This window comes from Rhamphochromis longiceps, linkage group LG8 (genome assembly GCF_057381845.1).
Source record: "Rhamphochromis longiceps isolate RC_006_pf linkage group LG8, R_longiceps_female_GT1.1, whole genome shotgun sequence".
NCBI lineage: Eukaryota > Metazoa > Chordata > Actinopteri > Cichliformes > Cichlidae > Rhamphochromis > Rhamphochromis longiceps.
The window spans coordinates 26,944,248-26,961,443 of NC_140564.1; the positions used below are offsets into that span (position 1 = coordinate 26,944,248).

At 38.7% G+C, this 17,196-nt stretch overlaps 2 protein-coding genes across 4 annotated transcripts in view; one reads left to right on the forward strand and one right to left on the reverse strand.

Moving 5' to 3' along the window:
• LOC146663876 (alpha-2,8-sialyltransferase 8F-like) lies at positions 1-14,623 on the reverse strand. The gene is made up of 7 exons (XM_085416817.1): positions 14,440-14,623; positions 5,261-5,329; positions 5,062-5,136; positions 2,579-2,720; positions 1,315-1,427; positions 1,140-1,232; positions 1-1,053 (listed from the first exon to the last, which is right to left on the reverse strand). Exons 1-7 carry the CDS (start codon positions 14,523-14,525, stop codon positions 576-578), a joined length of 1,056 nt encoding a protein of 351 aa, XP_085272943.1. The 5' UTR covers positions 14,526-14,623; the 3' UTR covers positions 1-575.
• Positions 13,448-17,196, forward strand: part of LOC146663877 (alpha-N-acetylgalactosaminide alpha-2,6-sialyltransferase 1-like) — a 16,677-nt gene continuing 12,928 nt past the window's right edge. The window contains exons 1-2 of one of the 3 annotated variants that reach the window (XM_085416816.1): positions 13,448-13,507; positions 16,718-16,991. In XM_085416816.1, the coding sequence (XP_085272942.1) occupies positions 16,902-16,991 (90 nt within the window). In that variant the 5' untranslated portion in view covers positions 13,448-13,507; positions 16,718-16,901. Of the gene's footprint in view, positions 13,508-16,358; positions 16,561-16,717; positions 16,992-17,196 lie in introns of those variants that run through there. The other 2 variants (XM_085416815.1, XM_085416814.1) reach the window with 2 other exon arrangements.

Below are 17,196 nucleotides of genomic sequence, written 5' to 3' on the forward strand. Positions count from 1 at the left end.
TGCAGCGTTTATAGCCCCTTTAATGACAATGACAATTTAATTTGCATAGTACATTTCATTACATGGAAACACAATGTGATCACCAATGTAAAGAAATAGGCAAATTTACAATGGCAGGGAAAACAACAGAACAAAATAAAATAAAACAGAATAACAAAACCTATTAACTGTAGACCTGTGTGAATGGAAAGATTTAGAATCTGGTGTTGAATGTACGGACAGTAATTGATCTCAAGTCAGGTAGCTTGTTCTAAAAAAAAACACGACTAAAATAACTGACACTCACATTTAGATCTAATTCTTGAAAAAGTTTTTTAAAAATGAAAAGCAAACAGATATTGTTTTCTTAATGTTCAATGTGAGATATTAAATTTCTTGATATACACTAGAAGCTGTGAAGCTCAGAGAAATTCCCGCGAGTCACCAGTTCCAGGATTAAAGAGATTTGGAGATATATTGTAAGACTTTTAAAGTAAAATGTAGCCTACTTCTGACTAATACATATTGATTTCAGTGAAAATGTCTTGGCTTCGCAGTTGGACACTTAAGCATTTTTTTTTATTCCATCATTTAAACTAGACCTGACCTGATTTGCAGTCTCCAAGGTGAAGCTTGAGCACACCCTTATTGTGCAGCTGTACCCAGTGGTAAAACTCATTTGGCATTGAATGGACTCTTGCATTATATGGTACATTATCATAGTAGTGGTTAGTTAGGGGAAAGAGTCTATCTGGGTGATTACTAAAGGGCCAGAATCCATACAGATGCACTGTTTCACATAATTCCAGGGCCAGACTAGTTATATATAATCCAGTGCTAGGTCGATATTCCTTTAACCCCTGGGATTTCCAGAATTTGACCAGTCTTTCAAGGTACAGAGGGTTTAAGAAGATTGGTTGAATAGGGATTTTCATGTCCTCAATGGCATACACAGCCCGCTGACACACACCCCTACTAAAACCAAAGGAGAAGCAAGGAAAGAGGAGCAGGGAGTTGCCATACTGGTGGAGGCTGTCTGCAAACGGCCGGCGACGTCCCGTCAGTGACCCATACCTGCAAATTAAACAACAACGCTTAAAGCAACAAGACAAAAAAAAAAAACCCAATTCAGTTCCATGTTAGAATAAATGTTTGCTCACTTATGTATGAAGATGGTTGGGTTTGCTGTCACAAGGTTAGTCTTTATGCCAACATCATTCTTAAATTCATTTTCCAGAGGAGGTAGGTTGCACCTGAAAACACAACAAAATATTTCTTACAGAGAGATGAGTTGTCGTCATGATTTTGGTGCTATTCACATGACATATTTCTCACCTAAAAACAAAATCAGCTGAATCAATTATTTTTCCACAGCCGCTGTTTGTCAGAATCCCACCACTCCCAACAACTGAACAAGTGTTCCATCTCTTTTTTGAGAAAGGATTTTCCTGGAATTGACATCAACAGATTACACATTACAAAAAGAGCAAGATTTATACTGTTTCTAATGTATTATGTGTGAGAGACAAGTGCTCATTGTATTTAAGGAATTATGTCAAATCTGTAGGATGAGAACAACAAAGAAAAAGGTCCAAAGTAATGTGAAATTCAGAATAGCATTCATTACATGCCTATGTATTGTGTTAGGGTTGAAAACTTTTGATTTTTTTTATTTAAATTATTAGATAAAGCTGTTTTAATATTTTATTTATACACAATGCAAATATGCTCATAAACTGGCTCAGGAAATGCGAACGAGACCCCCAAGGCTCTTGAACTGGGCCTTAGAATAATAAGCAGATAGCCAAGGCTACGCAGGGGTTGTTTTTCTTCTCTGTTTCTCATTCCAGGACAAGCAAATACGAGGTGAGGTCGGACTGAACGGGGAGGATTCACAGCAAACTGCCACGTTTGTGTTGGGAGAAGATAATCTTTGTTATTGTCACAGTATAAACCTGTACAGCCCTGATCCAGGGTCATCTTTTCTGTGAAACAGTTCGCTGGTTCACAAAAAAGTCCAGCGCTGTAACTTGTAATTTCAACTGCTCAAACAAATTACATTTTTTAAACTACAAATATTTCTCCTGAATTCCTTCTGAAAAATCTGAACATAACAATTGTAAGTATAGACATTGGCAGTAAGAAACAGCTGGATAGAGCATAATTATCACTTTGACTTTGAATTTGATATGTCATTTTAAATCTTTATGTGTTACTTTCAATATGTTGACAATACAAACCACACTTATATGAACCATAGTCAAGTTAGAAGGTTTTTTGTCCTTTTTAAACCAATAAATAATTAAGAGACAGAACTCTGACAGAACTTATTAAGACAGATGAACTGCTGCAAAAGTACTCTGGGCAGCTAATGTAGGAATATGCTAAAGAATTTCATTTGATTCAATCCGTTAAGGGTGCAGGTCCCCAGATTTAGCACATGACTAAACATGTGATATAAGAACTTAGTAATACTATGTTAGAACATTTGAAGAATAATTAGGACATGAAACATGCAGCAGATTTTGTCTGAGTTCATTCTAGCGCATTCATAAAGAATACATTTCAAGGCATGTTCCCATCTTTAAGAAATACATACTTTGATAAAGGCCTTGAAAAGCACTGGGGTCACGGGAATGACAGTCCTGTCCTTATCACAGACAATCTTAGATCCCACTGGAGTGTTTTCCTGAGTGATAATGCCATTGTTGGATCCATTGCAATTGATGTTCAGCTGTAATCTTGAAAAATAATAAATGAATAAATAAATAAATAAATAAATGTTTAAAGTTAGCTTTAGTGTTAAGGTGAAAGATTTGTGGTTTAAAATACAGTACACCTGTATTGTAAGTGTCATTTCTGCTACGTATGTATAAAAAGCAAACAAATCCCACATGAATTCAGTGTGTTATTTAAAACACTGATTTTATTTTATTTAAAACACTGAAAGCAATACAGTTTTATATTAGTTAATTTCATTTTAATTTCCAATGATGAATTTCAGCTACAGCAAATCAGGCTTACCAGAGAGGGAAAACAATTCAAATAAATGTTTTCATTTATGTAGTATTTGAATAGGCTTCAGTGGTTTGAATGGAAATGATTATTTAACCATAATGAAAGCCATTTAACTTCAGGCAGCTACAGATACAGCATACATGTAGGACAGACAACCTGTCTTTTGTCTTTAGATTGTATTTCATATTAATTTGTCTATTGTTGTATATTATGTTTACAGTTAGTGTTTTTTATGTTTAGTTTTTTCTTTGGCAATATTTGGCTTAACTCTTCAGCAATTAAAGACATTTTTATACAAAGTTCCCTATTCTGAGTGGTTCAAATGTAATTTGACAGTTGAATGATAACCAGTTTCATGTCCTGCTGAACCCCTTCTTAATTCATAAAAAATTATGCAGATGTAATATCTGAAGTTAATTTAAAGTCTCGATTTTATATTTTGTAACTTTTTCTCTGATTCTAAATATAAGAAATGTCAATGCAAATGAAGGAAGCCATTATTAGGTTGGAAAAAAGAGCAAAAAATTAACAGACTGATTCTTTCTTTAAAAGAAAGACTGCAGTGAATCAGCTCAGCAGCAAAAAGACCTGAAAGACCACAGAAGTGCAGGATAACAGAATTATTTACATAGTCAATGAGAAGAATTTTACAGCATCTTACCAATTAAGGAACACTCAAGTGTACAATCAATAAAGAGATGCTTTCATGAATGTAAATACTAGGGTTGGGAATTGGTAAGAATGTAGCAATTCTGATTCTATCATCAATATCACTTATCAATTCGATTCCTTATTGATCTCCTTACTGATTCTCATTGGCTCCATTTTGGGAGTTACTGCCATCTCTAAGCAGCATATCAAACACATTACATTCATGGAAATTAATTAGATGCTGTGGGTCAAATATTTGTGCATGTTGGAGGTATTTAAGCTCCTTGTTGCAATCGGTGTTGGGTCTGTGTTTCCACAGGCCCCGCAAGTTTAGAGACTTATTCCTCATGAGAACGAAAACAAGACAGAACATCTTCAACCGGTCTTTAACTCGCTAACGAGGGAAGCTTTGGTCAGAACCAGGCGGTGGAGCATAATGCTCATCACCTGTCTCTAGCCCAAATCCTTCAAAGAGCAGCTCTCCTCGTAGCCTTTTTATTGACAAACTGTTACAATATACAATAGTTTACACAATACAACACAACACAAGCACCTTCCACTGTAAAACCCACCAATGGTTCTAAGACAAGACACTATGTGTGTGTGTGTGCACGTGTAAGCATGTGTGCAAGAATGTGTGTGTGTGTGTGTGTGTCGTGGGGGTGCGTTTGTGTGACTTCCTGCTCACCAAAAGGATCATAAAAGCAGGAAGCTTACAACACAAGAACCAGATCTTTCAGATAGGATGTATCTACAATAAAACCTCCCCCAGCACCAGAGTAGCTGGAGAGGTGGTCAGAGACAAAAGAATGTCTTTGGTCCTACTGCTTGAAACAATGTAGAGATGGTAAGCATAAAAATGACAACATTTAACAATTCAATTTAACAATCGGTGTTTAAGTCATTATTCGAAAAAATAATGTATTACACAAAACACTTTTATTAAAAGTAATTCAGTACTTTACTTCAGCGGTCCCCAACCCCCGGGCCTCGGACCGGTACCAGTCCGTGAGTCGTTTGGTACCGGGCCGCGAGAGTTGAGGCTCAGGTGTGAAATGTATGGTTTTCAGAGTTTTTATCGGTTTTCAGCGTTATTTTGTTATCGTTTTTATCGTTTACTCGGTTTTCCTGGGTCTTTTCATGTGTGTTATGAATTTTTTTTCGGTACCGGTACTAGTTTTATTTTGTTGTATTTATCCGCGACACCTTAAAGGACGGTCCGTGGAAATATTGTTGGGCATAAACCGGCCGTGGCGCAAAAAAGGTTGGGGACCGCTGCTTTACTTAATTAGTCCTAGGAGGAAGTAATCTGTTAAACTATTGTTTACATTACAATTGCTTTTCTCTGTAAAATGACCTGTAATTCACTGTCTAATATCAGGATGTTAGAAGGCTTGAAGTGTATGATCTTACTTGAATCTGTGGTAATTCTCCTCCTGCTTTTTCCATGTTTGATTGTAGAGCTTTTTTACTTTATCGATGGCTTCCCTGTAATGCACAAGCATTCATACACACAGTTAGAAGTATCATGCCTGCAGGTCTGACATGACTCAATCTTGGCAAAAATACTGTAATTTATTAAGAAAAAAGTTATGACAGTGCTCGCTCTTACTTGCAGCCTTTACAAAGTTCAGAGGGCTTTGAGGCACTTCTTTGAGGAAGTGGTCGGTGAAATTCCAAACTGTGAGAAATAAATGAGACAGATTAGTATGTGCACATAAAAAAGTTACCTTTTCTTGTACCCATTTTTTCCCTCAGCTTCATTGCTGTTGTTCTTTTCTGTACATGTGTTGGAAGGTCATGATCTTAACTCATTGTGTCTGAACCCTGTTCTTATGCTACCTGCAAAAATTCCAAAAGTTACCTACATATTCAATATAATATTAGATCAGATATCTGCGTTATAAACAACTTGTTACATGTTTTGTTTTGTTTTTTCATGGTGTTAAATGTCTTGGAAAACAAACTAATTCCACTTCACAGTTTGAAGTATCATCGCTGCAGGGCTGACATGGCCAACTCTGTGTTATTCAAAGGTTGCTAGGAAGTACTGGTGGTTTGTGGCAAGTTAGATTGATTAGTCTAGTCAGTATTGCGGTGAAGTTTAGAGTAGTGCCATTGATGATGAACTGGTGCAGAGCAGCTTTACTGCTTCCTGTCATAATTCAGTCACATCAACCATACCAGAGATCAATTTGAATTTAGGTGGATGATCGTGTTTGGATTTACTCACTCACTAATGTGTGCTTCAATCTCGTTGAATTTAGTTGTGCAAATCAATAAAGAGCAGTGAATTCTATTCCCAACTACAACCAATCTTAGGTTTCACACTAAGATTGGCTGTCAAATCTCACTTTAGACCTTACATACTCTTTTTTTAAGGCAAAGCCAATTTAAATCACTCTTATTTATTATTTCTTTTATTTTCTGCTTTTTTTTTTTTTTTTTTTTAAATCAGCTTGTATTTATAAACAAGAAACACTCCTAGAGTGAAAACCTCTGCCAAGGAAGCTCACTCTCTGGGCACTATTAAAGAAACAGCATTGAATTAGGATAGGCTCCAGCCCCCCTGTGGCCCTGATAAGGATAAGCGGAAGAGAATGGATGGATGGATGGATAAACCAGTATAATGTCCTAAATGTTACCAACACAAACAAAGACAGGAGAATTTTAAGTATAGTGTTCAAGATAAAAGATATTTTTGGTAAATTAACTTTATCTGACCTTGAAGAAGATGTCAAAGGTCCAACGTAATTTGATATTTAGAATCCACATACATCTTTTCCTATGTGCCTATACGTAGTGTGATGCTCATTCTTCTTTGTTGGTGAGGGGTTTTTTTGCACCATATGTTTGCAGGGAAGCTGAAATATTTTAATACCTGTAAAGTAAATAGTGAAGAGGGAGTGAGTTTCCTTAGTTGGGGTTTGTAGTGACGTGTGAGAGAATAATTGACATGTAGGCAAACACATAATAAAGTTGGCACACATAATAAAGTTTGCCTGGCAGAGAGCTGGTACAAATGTCCTCCAAAGACCTAATTTTTATTTTTATACTTGAGTGCTGGGTCTGCGCTTCCACAGGCCCCGCTGGTTTTATTTATTCTTGTTAACGACAAGCAAGACGAACATCTTTTACTTGCTAGCAAGGGAGACTGGTCGGAACCAGGCTCTTGGAGCTGAATGCTCCTCACCTGTCTCCTAGCCATTCAATTCAATTCAATTTTATTTATATAGTGCCAAATCACAACAACAGTCGCCTCAAGGCGTTTATATATTGTACAGTATATCCTATAATAATAGATACAGAGAAAAACCCATAAACCCCTATGAGCAAGCACTTTGGCGACAGTGGGAAGGAAAAACTCCCTTTTAACAGTAAGAAACCTCCGGCAGAACCAGGCTCAGGGAGAGGCGGCCATCTGCAGCGGCAGCCTACACCTATTGCAGCATACCTAAGGGAGGATTCAGGGTCACCTGGTCCAGCCCTAACTATATGCTTTAACAAAAAGGAAAGTTTTAAGCCTAATCTCAAAAGTAGAGATAGTGTCTGTTAGAGCAGGGCGATATGACCAAAAATATTTATCACGATAAACATTTGAAAATTTGCGATAACGATATAACTGACGATATAATTGACACTAGACAAAATACTTCACAACTCCTCAACTTTATTAGTGCAAAAAATAAAATCAATGTATTTTCACTTAAACAAGCAGCTGTTTTTTATGTGCATTAAAGTTATATAAAAAATTAACAGTGCAAATGCAAATTCCTTGCTGACAGTTTAACCAAAAGGCATTTCCAGTGGAAATTGGCTGACATATCCTCAGCATAACCATGTATAATATCCACAAAACTTAAAAAGAGGTTATACACACAATACAGTAATATTATGTTGAAGCACATTACGTATCACTCCGCGAGGCTCCTGCCTACAATAGCCACAACGCTCCGACAATCCATCAAGCAGTGCGGCTTCGTAGCTTAGCAAAGTCGTACTAAAACATTTGCCAGATTTTTGAGCGCCGTGTACCACATAAAATCGTTTCGAGGTCAGTAAACACAACCAGAATCCAAACATAAGGCACACGGGATTATAAGGGGCACTGTCGACTTTCAGAAAAATCAAAGGATTGATTTTAAGTGTGCCGTATTTTCCAAAAAACACGGTAATAACGACGGCCCGCTAGCATGTGCTACCAGAAATAGTGCTTTTGTGTATCTGACAGACGAAAGCTAAACCAGTTCCACACCACTGAAGTTGCAGCATTTTTACAAACCAATTCTGGTTCATCCGTTTCATTCAACATCCGCTTTCGTTCTTCTCATTCTCCGTCGCCGGCACGCTTTTTCCTCCATGTGCGTATGAAAACAAAGGTACTGCGCATGCGCGTTTTACCCATATTCTATCACGATATTTCAATTTCTTATCATTGCCCGACATTATACCGGTATTACCGTAAACGGTATGATATGGCCCAGCCCCGGTGTCTGTCTCCTGAATCCAAACTGGAAGCTGGCGCCTGAAAACTGAAGGCTCTCCCTCCCATTCTACTTTTAAATACTCTAGGAACAACAAGTAGGCCTGCAGTGTGAGAGCGAAGTGCTCTAATAGGGTGATATGGTACTACAAGGTCATTAAGATATGATGGGGCCTGATTATTTCAGACCTTGTATGTGAGGAGCAGGATTTTGAATTCAATTCTGGATTTAACAGGAGAAATATGCTCTCTCTTTCTAGTCCCTGTCAGGACTCTTGCTGCAGCATTTTGGATTAGCTGTAGACTTTTCAGAGAGTTTTTTGGACATCCTGATAATAATGAATTACAGTAGTCCAGCCTGGAAGTAATAAATGCATGAACTAGTTTTTCAGCGTCACTCTGAGAAAGGATATTTCTAATCTTATAGATGTTGCGCAAATGGAAGAACGCAGTCTTACATATTTGTTTAATATGTGCGTTGAAGGACATGTCTTGGTCAAAAATAACTCCAAGGTTCCTCACAGCGTTACTTGAGGCCAAGGTAATGCCATCCAGAGTAAGAATCTGGTTAGATACCATGTTTCTAAGATTTTCAGGGCCGAGTACAATAACCTCGGTTTTATCTGAATTAAGAAGCGGAAAGTTAGCAGCCATCCAGGTCTTTATGTCTTTAAGACATTCCTGCAGTTTAACCAAATGGTGTGTGTTACCTGGCTTCATGGATAGATAGAGCTGGGTGTCATCTGCATAGCAGTGAAAATGTATGCTATGTCTTCTAATGATGCTGCCTAAGGGAAGCATGTATAATGTAAACAGAATTGGTCCTAGCACTGAACCCTGTGGAACTCCATAACTGACCTTAGTGTGTGAAGAGGACTCTCCATTTACATGTACAAACTGGAGTCTGTTAGACAGATATGATACAAACCACTGCAGTGCAGTACCTGTAATACCTACAGCATGTTCTAATCGCTCTAATAGGATATTATGGTCAACAGTATCGAATGCTGCACTGAGGTCTAGCAGGACAAGCACAGAGACGAGTCCACTGTCAGAAGCCATAAGAAGATCACTTGTAACCTTCACTAAAGCTGTTTCTGTGCTGTGATGAGCTCTGAAACCTGACTGAAACTCTTCAAATAAGCCTTTCCTCTGCAGATGATCTGTTAGCTGTTTGACAACTACTCTTTCAAGGATTTTTGATATGAAAGGAAAGTTGGAGATTGGCCTATAATTAGCTAAGACAGTTGGGTCTAGAGATGCTTTTTAAGTGAAGGTTTAACTACTGCCAGCTTGAAGGCCTGTGGTACATAGCCGGTTATTAGAGATAGGTTGATCATATTTAAGATTTAAACATTAATTAATGGCAGGACTTCTTTGAGCAGTTTTGTAGGAATGGGGTCTAAAAGACACGTTGATTATTGAAGTTAACTCAGAAAGATCAATTAGAGAAAAAGAGTCTAACTTAATATCAATGGTACTAAAAGTAGCTGTAGATAATATTACATCTGTGGGATGATTATTGGTAATTTTTTCTCTAATGTAAAAATTTTATTTGTGAAGAAGTTCATGAAGTCATTACTAGTTAACGTTAAAGGGATGGTTGGCTCAAAAGAGCTCTGACTTTTTGTCAGCCTGGCTACAGTGCTGAAGAGAAACCTGGGGTTGTTCTTATTTTCTTCAATCGGTGATGAATAGTAAGATGTTCTGGCTTTGCGGAGGGCTTTCTTATAAAGCAGCAAACTTTTTCTCCAGGCTAAATGATGATCCTCTAAATTTGTGACACAGCATTTCCTCTCCAGCTTGTGAGTCATCTGCTTTAGGCTACGTGTTTGAGAATTATACCACGGAGTCAGGTACTTCTGATTTGAGACCTTAGTTTTCACAGGAGCTACAGTATCCAGAGTCGTACGTAGTGAGGAGGTGAAATTATTAACAAGATAATCGACCTCTGTTGGGGTAGCGTTCAGATAGCTGCTCTGTGTTGGTACAGGGCATTGAAGATGATAACAGTTGGTGGATTATATTCTTAAACTTAGTTACAGCGCTTTCAGAAAGACATCTACTTTGATAAAGTCTACTCTCCACTGCTGTGTAATCAATTATTGTAAATGTAAATGTTATCAGGAAATGATCAGACAGGAGAGGGTTTTCAGTAAACACTGTTAAATGTTCAGTTTCTATGCCATATGTTAAAACAAGATCTAGAGTGTGATTAAAATGGTGGGTGGGTTCTTTTAAAGTTTGAGAGAAGCCAAATTGAGTCTAATAACAGATTAAATGCTGTGTTGAGGCTGTCATTTTAACATCTACATGGATGTTAAAATCACCCACAATAATTATTTTATCTGAGCTGAGCACTAAATCAGATAAAAAGTCTGAGAAATCAGAGAGAAACTCTGTGTAAGGCCCAGGTGGACGACAGATGATAACAAGTAAGACTGGTTTCTGAGTTTTACAGCTGGGGTGGACAAGGTTAAGCATTAGGCTTTCAAATGAATTAAAAGTCTGTCTTGGTCTTTCGTTGATTAATAGGCTGGTGGGAAAAATTGCTGCCACACCGAAAACCGGTTCTTGTTGAGAACCGGTTCCCACTGTTTCAATTCCTTGGAGTTGTTTGCCAATTTTGCAAACGATTCCCTTATTGATTCCAGTCGCCCCGAATGACGTCACCACGTTGCGGAGCGTCATTTACCTGGCAGGAAACAGTAAGCAGTAAGCGGCTCAAACACTAAAAAGTTTGATTATACTTTACGAGAACGGATGACAACAGGGCAACTTGCAATACTTGCAAAGTAGATATTTCATTTAAGGAAACACTACGAATATGCAAAAGCATTTGCTCACAAAACACGTGATAACCTTAAATGAATGTTGTGTTTTTAATTCCGCTCCGGACTCGTGAATCTCAACCCAGCAGCACCGGTAACGTTTGCACGTCCTCTCCCATTAATGCGGCAGGTAAATAATCAACTAACAGTGCATATTATGTTAGTGAGATCTGCCTTATTACAAAACCTGCCATTACTGTGTATTTAGGTGACCATGATGAGAGAGACAGACAGAGTCTGGCTCAGATGCTGGCAGTTCTCGCTGCAGTCTACCGGTAGCATCTCCTTTCAGGCCAGGATAGACGAATGTCACCGAGCAGTGACTAAATTTGTGGTAAAAGGCTTGCACCCATTTGCCACAGCAGATGCCCCGATTTTCGGTAAGTGAATGTGTTTAATTGTAGGCAGGGACATTACTGGATATTCTTGTGTAATTGCTACAGAATAATTTATGTTATACTTTGTTATTGCTACAGAAGAATATTTATTTTATTATTTTACATTTACAATTTTTTTCCCCGGGGACCCTGTGACACCCCATTGAAGAGCCGTAGGCTGGATCTTCTAAGATCACACTGCTGTAAGGCCATGTTACTCCTAATTTCTATCTTGTTCAAAGAGAAGATATAAAACAAAGTTCTAAGCTAATCGACCTTAGTGTTCTCCTTTAAAAAAAAAGAAAAAAAAGAATCAATAACAGAATTGATAAAGAATCGAAAATGGAATCTGAATCGTGAAAATCTTATCAATACCCATCCCTACACACCGCCCCCTCGGCCTGTGCTTCGAGATTTCTGGTAGTTAGAATGACTCGGGGGTGTTGATTCATTTAAACTAACATAATCATCCTGCTGCAACCAGGTTTCTGTAAGGCAAAGTAAATCGATTTGTTGATCAATTATTAAGTCATGTACTAACAGAGACTTGGAGCAGAGAGACCTAATATTTAATAATCCACATTTCACTGTTTTACTCTTTGGTTCAGATGTGGATACTGTATTGTTCTTTCTTTGTGATTTTTTATGTTTAAGTTGTTTATTGCTGGTTTTTAGTTTGTTTTTTGTCTGTTTGGGAGCTGACACAGTCTCAATGGAGATGGGTTTTTAGGGGGGGTAGCAGGAAGAGAGAAGCTGCAGAGAGGCTTGTAAGACTGCAACTCTGCTCTAGCCAGCATCCAATAAACAGCCTTCCTTGCCTCCTTTTATTCTGTGAACACAAGCACCACCCATTGTAAAACCCCCCAATGGTCACAAAAGATAAGGTACTATGTGTGTTTGTGTGTGCACGTGTAAGCACGTGTATGTATGTTAGTGTTGTGTCAGTTGCGAACGAAACGGCTCGTAGAGCCGACACTTTGACGTGAACGATGCGAGCCGGCTCGTGTTTCCCCCCCCCCTTTCTCTCACCCTCTCTCTCCCACTTTTTTTCCCACTTCACTCCACACGCGACTTGTGCTTTGCACTGGGAAGAGGGCGGAGGGATGGTAGTAATATTCTCAGTAGAACAGAGCTGGAGGGAAAGAGAGAGAAAGAGAGCCATGTGTCTTGGAATTTGTACAAGCTCTTTGGAGTTTGTACGTGCTTTGTCTCTTAGGGGCCACCGTATATATTTATTTATATATAAACATATATAAGTAAAACCACATTTTTTTTTTACATTAGTAATTCGTTTTGTGCATAATTTTATATTGTTGTTAATAATAAATTAATTAAAGCAACAAAACAACCTGAAGAGCCGGTTGGGAGCCGAAAGAGCCGGCTCTTTTTAGCGCTACTACTGTATGTGTCTGAACATGCATGTATGTGCAAGAATATGTGTGTGTGTGTGTGTGTGTGTGTGTGTCTGTCCTCCTGCCCAGAAAAGGGTAATAAAAGCAGGAAGTTTATGACACAAGAAAACAGAACCTTCAGATAGGATGTGCCTATAATAAAACACTTCAGCCTCCCCCACCAACAATGTCATTGATCATGCTGCTTGAACTAAGACTTACAAATTTAAGTAACACAGTGACAACATTTAACAATTTGACTCCAACATTGAGAACCTTTTAGAGCCTGCACTTCTTCACTTTTTTTTTTAATTTGAGGAAAGAAGTTGAATTAGTACGTTTACTAGAGTATTTTTTGTCACGGCTGGGGGCAGTCGTGTGGTGTATTGAAAAAAGGATCTGTTGGGAAGCATTTAAGTAACAAAGTGTTGCAGGTTACCTTTGTGGTGGCCATCTTGTTTTCCCAGTAAAGAGGAAGCCTGCCTCAATTGCAGCTCTTTTATAGGCCAGTCTGTATTAAGAAGGTGTGTCTTTAGAGTATTTAAAGGGAGCAGGAAATGGATTGGGGGCCATTTTGAAAAGTTGCTGTCTGCATGTGTATGATGTTGGCAAGAGATAATAAAACAATTACTTTAATCAAGATAGAGTGAAGTCTGATGTTTCCCTCACCACCCCTCACTGTGTAACAGTTGGATCCAACTGTTACACAGACTATAAAAGAGCTGCAATTGAGGCAGGCTTCCTCTTTACTGGGAAAACAAGATGGCCACCACAAAGGTAACCTGCAACACTTTGTTACTTAAATGCTTCCCAACATGATCCAAAATGCAGGTACTGGCTGGGGTGCGAGTGAGTGTTTAATTTACAGCGGTGAGAAGGTGACAAAACAGGAAGAGCAGAGCGGGGAGTAAACAAACCTAAACTGGGAAAACTAAAGAACAAAACTAAAACCAGACACTCACGGGAAGAGGAGCAAAATGCACAAAGAGAGATGGCAGAGAGACGCAGAATGAATACCAGGTAACAGCATAATGCAGACTGACATGGAACTAAACAGACCACGCAACAGAGAGCACAGGAAAACACAGGGCTTAAATACACGGGGAGTAATCAGGGAATGGGCCACAGGAGGGAGACACAGCTGGGAGCAATTAGGCTAATGAGACAGGGGAGAGGTAAAACTGAACACACTGACATGAGACATGAACTTTCAGAATAAAACAGGAAACTAACAGACACAGAGAACCAGACAGGACACTGAACTTGACAGGCAGACTCATGAGCAGACACAACACCATGGACAGACAGAGGGAACACAGAGAAGTGGGAGCAGGCAGGCAAAGAACAGAAACCTAACAAATGGCAAAATCACAACAGAATACACACTCGGAATGAACAAAAGCATAAGGAAACACAAAACCCTGAGTCCTCAGACTCAGGACCATGACATTTTTAAGACCGAAATGTGTAGTTCTACTTATGTGAAGCATGTGTGTATTTCTTCCACCTCTGGCTTGCATTTGCATTTTACACAGCTTCCCAAGTGTTTCAGAATTGGGCTTGTATAATAAGAGTAAAACACTAACAGAGCTTGACTGTTTTTTTTCTGTAATAAAAAACAGTTACTTTTTTGTGGTTTCACAGTGATCAAAATATTTGTTTTACTGGCTTCTCCCTTTTCATTTGTAAGTACAAAGGTAGTTACTCACCTTTCTTCAAATGTGTACCAGATAAAAGCGCTCAGCAGACACCCCAAACAGAGGAGATTGGCCATCATCGAGAGCTGTTTCCTCATGTCTCTCCAGTGGTTCACATTTCACAGCACTCAATTTCATTTCACCTTATATATTTTTCCGGGTACTTCCTGTCTGTCTGGTTTGGCTGCCTGTTGCTGCTGTTGCTCGTTTCCATGTTTGTGTGTATGAAGGGGTGTGTGTGTTAGTGATGTGTGGAGCCGGGTTTTTGTTTTCTTTCTCTCACCCTTTCTCTTGCACTTTTGTCTGATTCTATCCAATCACTTAAATCACGGTTAAAAACCTATTTATTTAACCTTGTCTTTCCTGCTCGTTAATCTCTGTATCTGATCCCTAGACTTACTCTATTTTACCGTTTATATACACTTTTTTATGGTTTTGTGCTTTTTTACTTGATATTCATTTTATGCTATTCCTGTGTATTAGTGACACTGACCTGTTAGCAAACTTGGTACTTTGCTATGGTCCTATAATATTTATAATATTTATGTCTTATTTTCTGTCTTTTATGTGAAGCACTTTGGTATGCCGTTGGTTTTTAAATGCCGGTTAATTGTTTGAAATTGTTCAGGATTGCAAAAGCCTTGCTGTGCAAGTTTAAAACAATGAGGGTGGAGCACGCAGTTGCTGAGCTCCGGTGTAACTGGCCAAGATAGGCCTAAGGGTCCGCTGTTGCTGGCTACTTCAGAAAATAGGCGCGACCCTGCTCGACTGGTACATCTGCGGGGCTTTTACCTTCTCGGGGAATTACAAAAACGCTTTTGCAATCCTGAACAATTTCAAACAATTAACCGGCTGTTAATTGTCTGTGCGACTGGTTTTAGAAGTATGACTGCAGCGTTTATTTTCTAAAGGGCTGAATGTTATTTGCGACCATGTGTCGTGTTAAAAACTACTCTGAAACCACGAAACCCCTTACAGAAGAAATTCTCGTTTGATCCGTTTGTAAATAAATCAAATGCTTGCATCGCTGCATGCTGTGACATCAGAATTACAAAATGAGTGTGATTAAAACAATTAGTTTGAAAGAGCGATACTGGCTGCTTTGGGGGAAAAGGTGACATCGTGTGCAACGTGTTTTAGAAGTAGCCCAATAGCTACAATTTATTTTCTAAAGGGGCTGAATATTATTTGCGACCGTTTACTGTGTTAAAAAACTAGCTGGCTCTGTCTCCCTCTTAGTTCAACATTCTGAAATCCCGATTTTTAAATAAAATGATCGCATCAACCCGTGAAAGAAACCCCAGTAGATGCGTAAAAACTAGTTACATTAAAACTAGTGGTTTGATTAAATGAAACGCTTGTGAACAGGCTGAAATTACCCGTACAGAAGAAATTCCCACTTGTGCCGTTTTTAAAATAAAATGCTTGCATCGCTGCATGAGGAGACACAGTGACGGTCCTAGCCTGTTTGGCGCCCTGGGCGAACACTCCCTCTGATGATTCTCATGTATCCTGAATGTTTCAGGATACATGAGCTGCCATTATCCAATGACACATCTGCTTACCTGTATCTTTTGCTCATTTCTCCTCCTCTTCTTTTCTCTTTTTTCTAAACTGAGCACCTGATGGCTTTGAACTTTTCTTGTCCATCTTCAATTGGCTTCAATTTTGCACTCCAGTATGAACACCCATCCCCCAACTCGAGGATCACCACAACATAACCTAATAAACCTACGCCTTATTTCACAGATTTGCTTTGTCTAGAGTTTATTTCTGGGATTTCACACAACCCGGGATTCAAATCATGAATCCATAATGGACTTGGATTTACAATATTATGAATGAAATGTGCTGTATTTGGAAGCAGGGCAAACCGTCCGTGTCGCCCGTATCAAAAACCGCTACTGGCTATAGCCCTGCCCTGCTGCATCAGTGACAACTTGTTAGGTGGCTCTTCCACCTGTGAGCAGCTCTCAGGAGGGAGAGCAGATAGTTTTTGAGCTTAACTGAGCAGCAACAACTCCACAAACCAGAGATGGCAGAGTTAATTTTAAAGTTTTTTTCTTTGCTTTTTTTGTCATCGTGTATCTTGATTATTTTGAATTTATTAGACAATAGGATAAAAAGCATCAGGTGGGTTGTGTTTTTATATGTTGACTCATGAAAAACCTATGATTGATTTAATCTGTTTACTGGTAAATTATTTTTTTATTTCTGTAAAGTTTTTCAAAGAAACACACACTTGTCTCACTAATTATCTTATGTTGCTTCTGTTTCCCTTTTGATTCAGCTGGTCAACCTTCATAGAAATAGATGACAGTGAATCGGAAGACTTTGTGCTTGAGAGGTACAGGGCATACTGGGAAAGAAAATTAAAATCAGGACCACCACATCCTGACTTTGAAGCAGAAATAGCAGAAATAGCAGATTCAGCAAAAAACAACACAATACAACGCATTGTAGCTGAGACCCCCATGGCTCTCCTCTACAAAAAAGACTTCAAGAAGCTTCCTCGGTGGGATTTTGAAGATGTTTACAGCAAAGATACTCAACATAGACGACCAGTAAGCATGTTAAGACAAGATATAGTAAAAACAGTCGAACGTATTAACTTTATGGATGTGAGCCAGCATAGCTGGAGTCATACCAGCCATCTGCATGATGCCTGACATTTCAGTTTCTGTCTTTTTGGCTTCTTGACGTATTGCTTTTGCTTTTTCATGATTTGTTTCAAGTCATTCATTTTTAACTTGTTTCATCATTTCATAT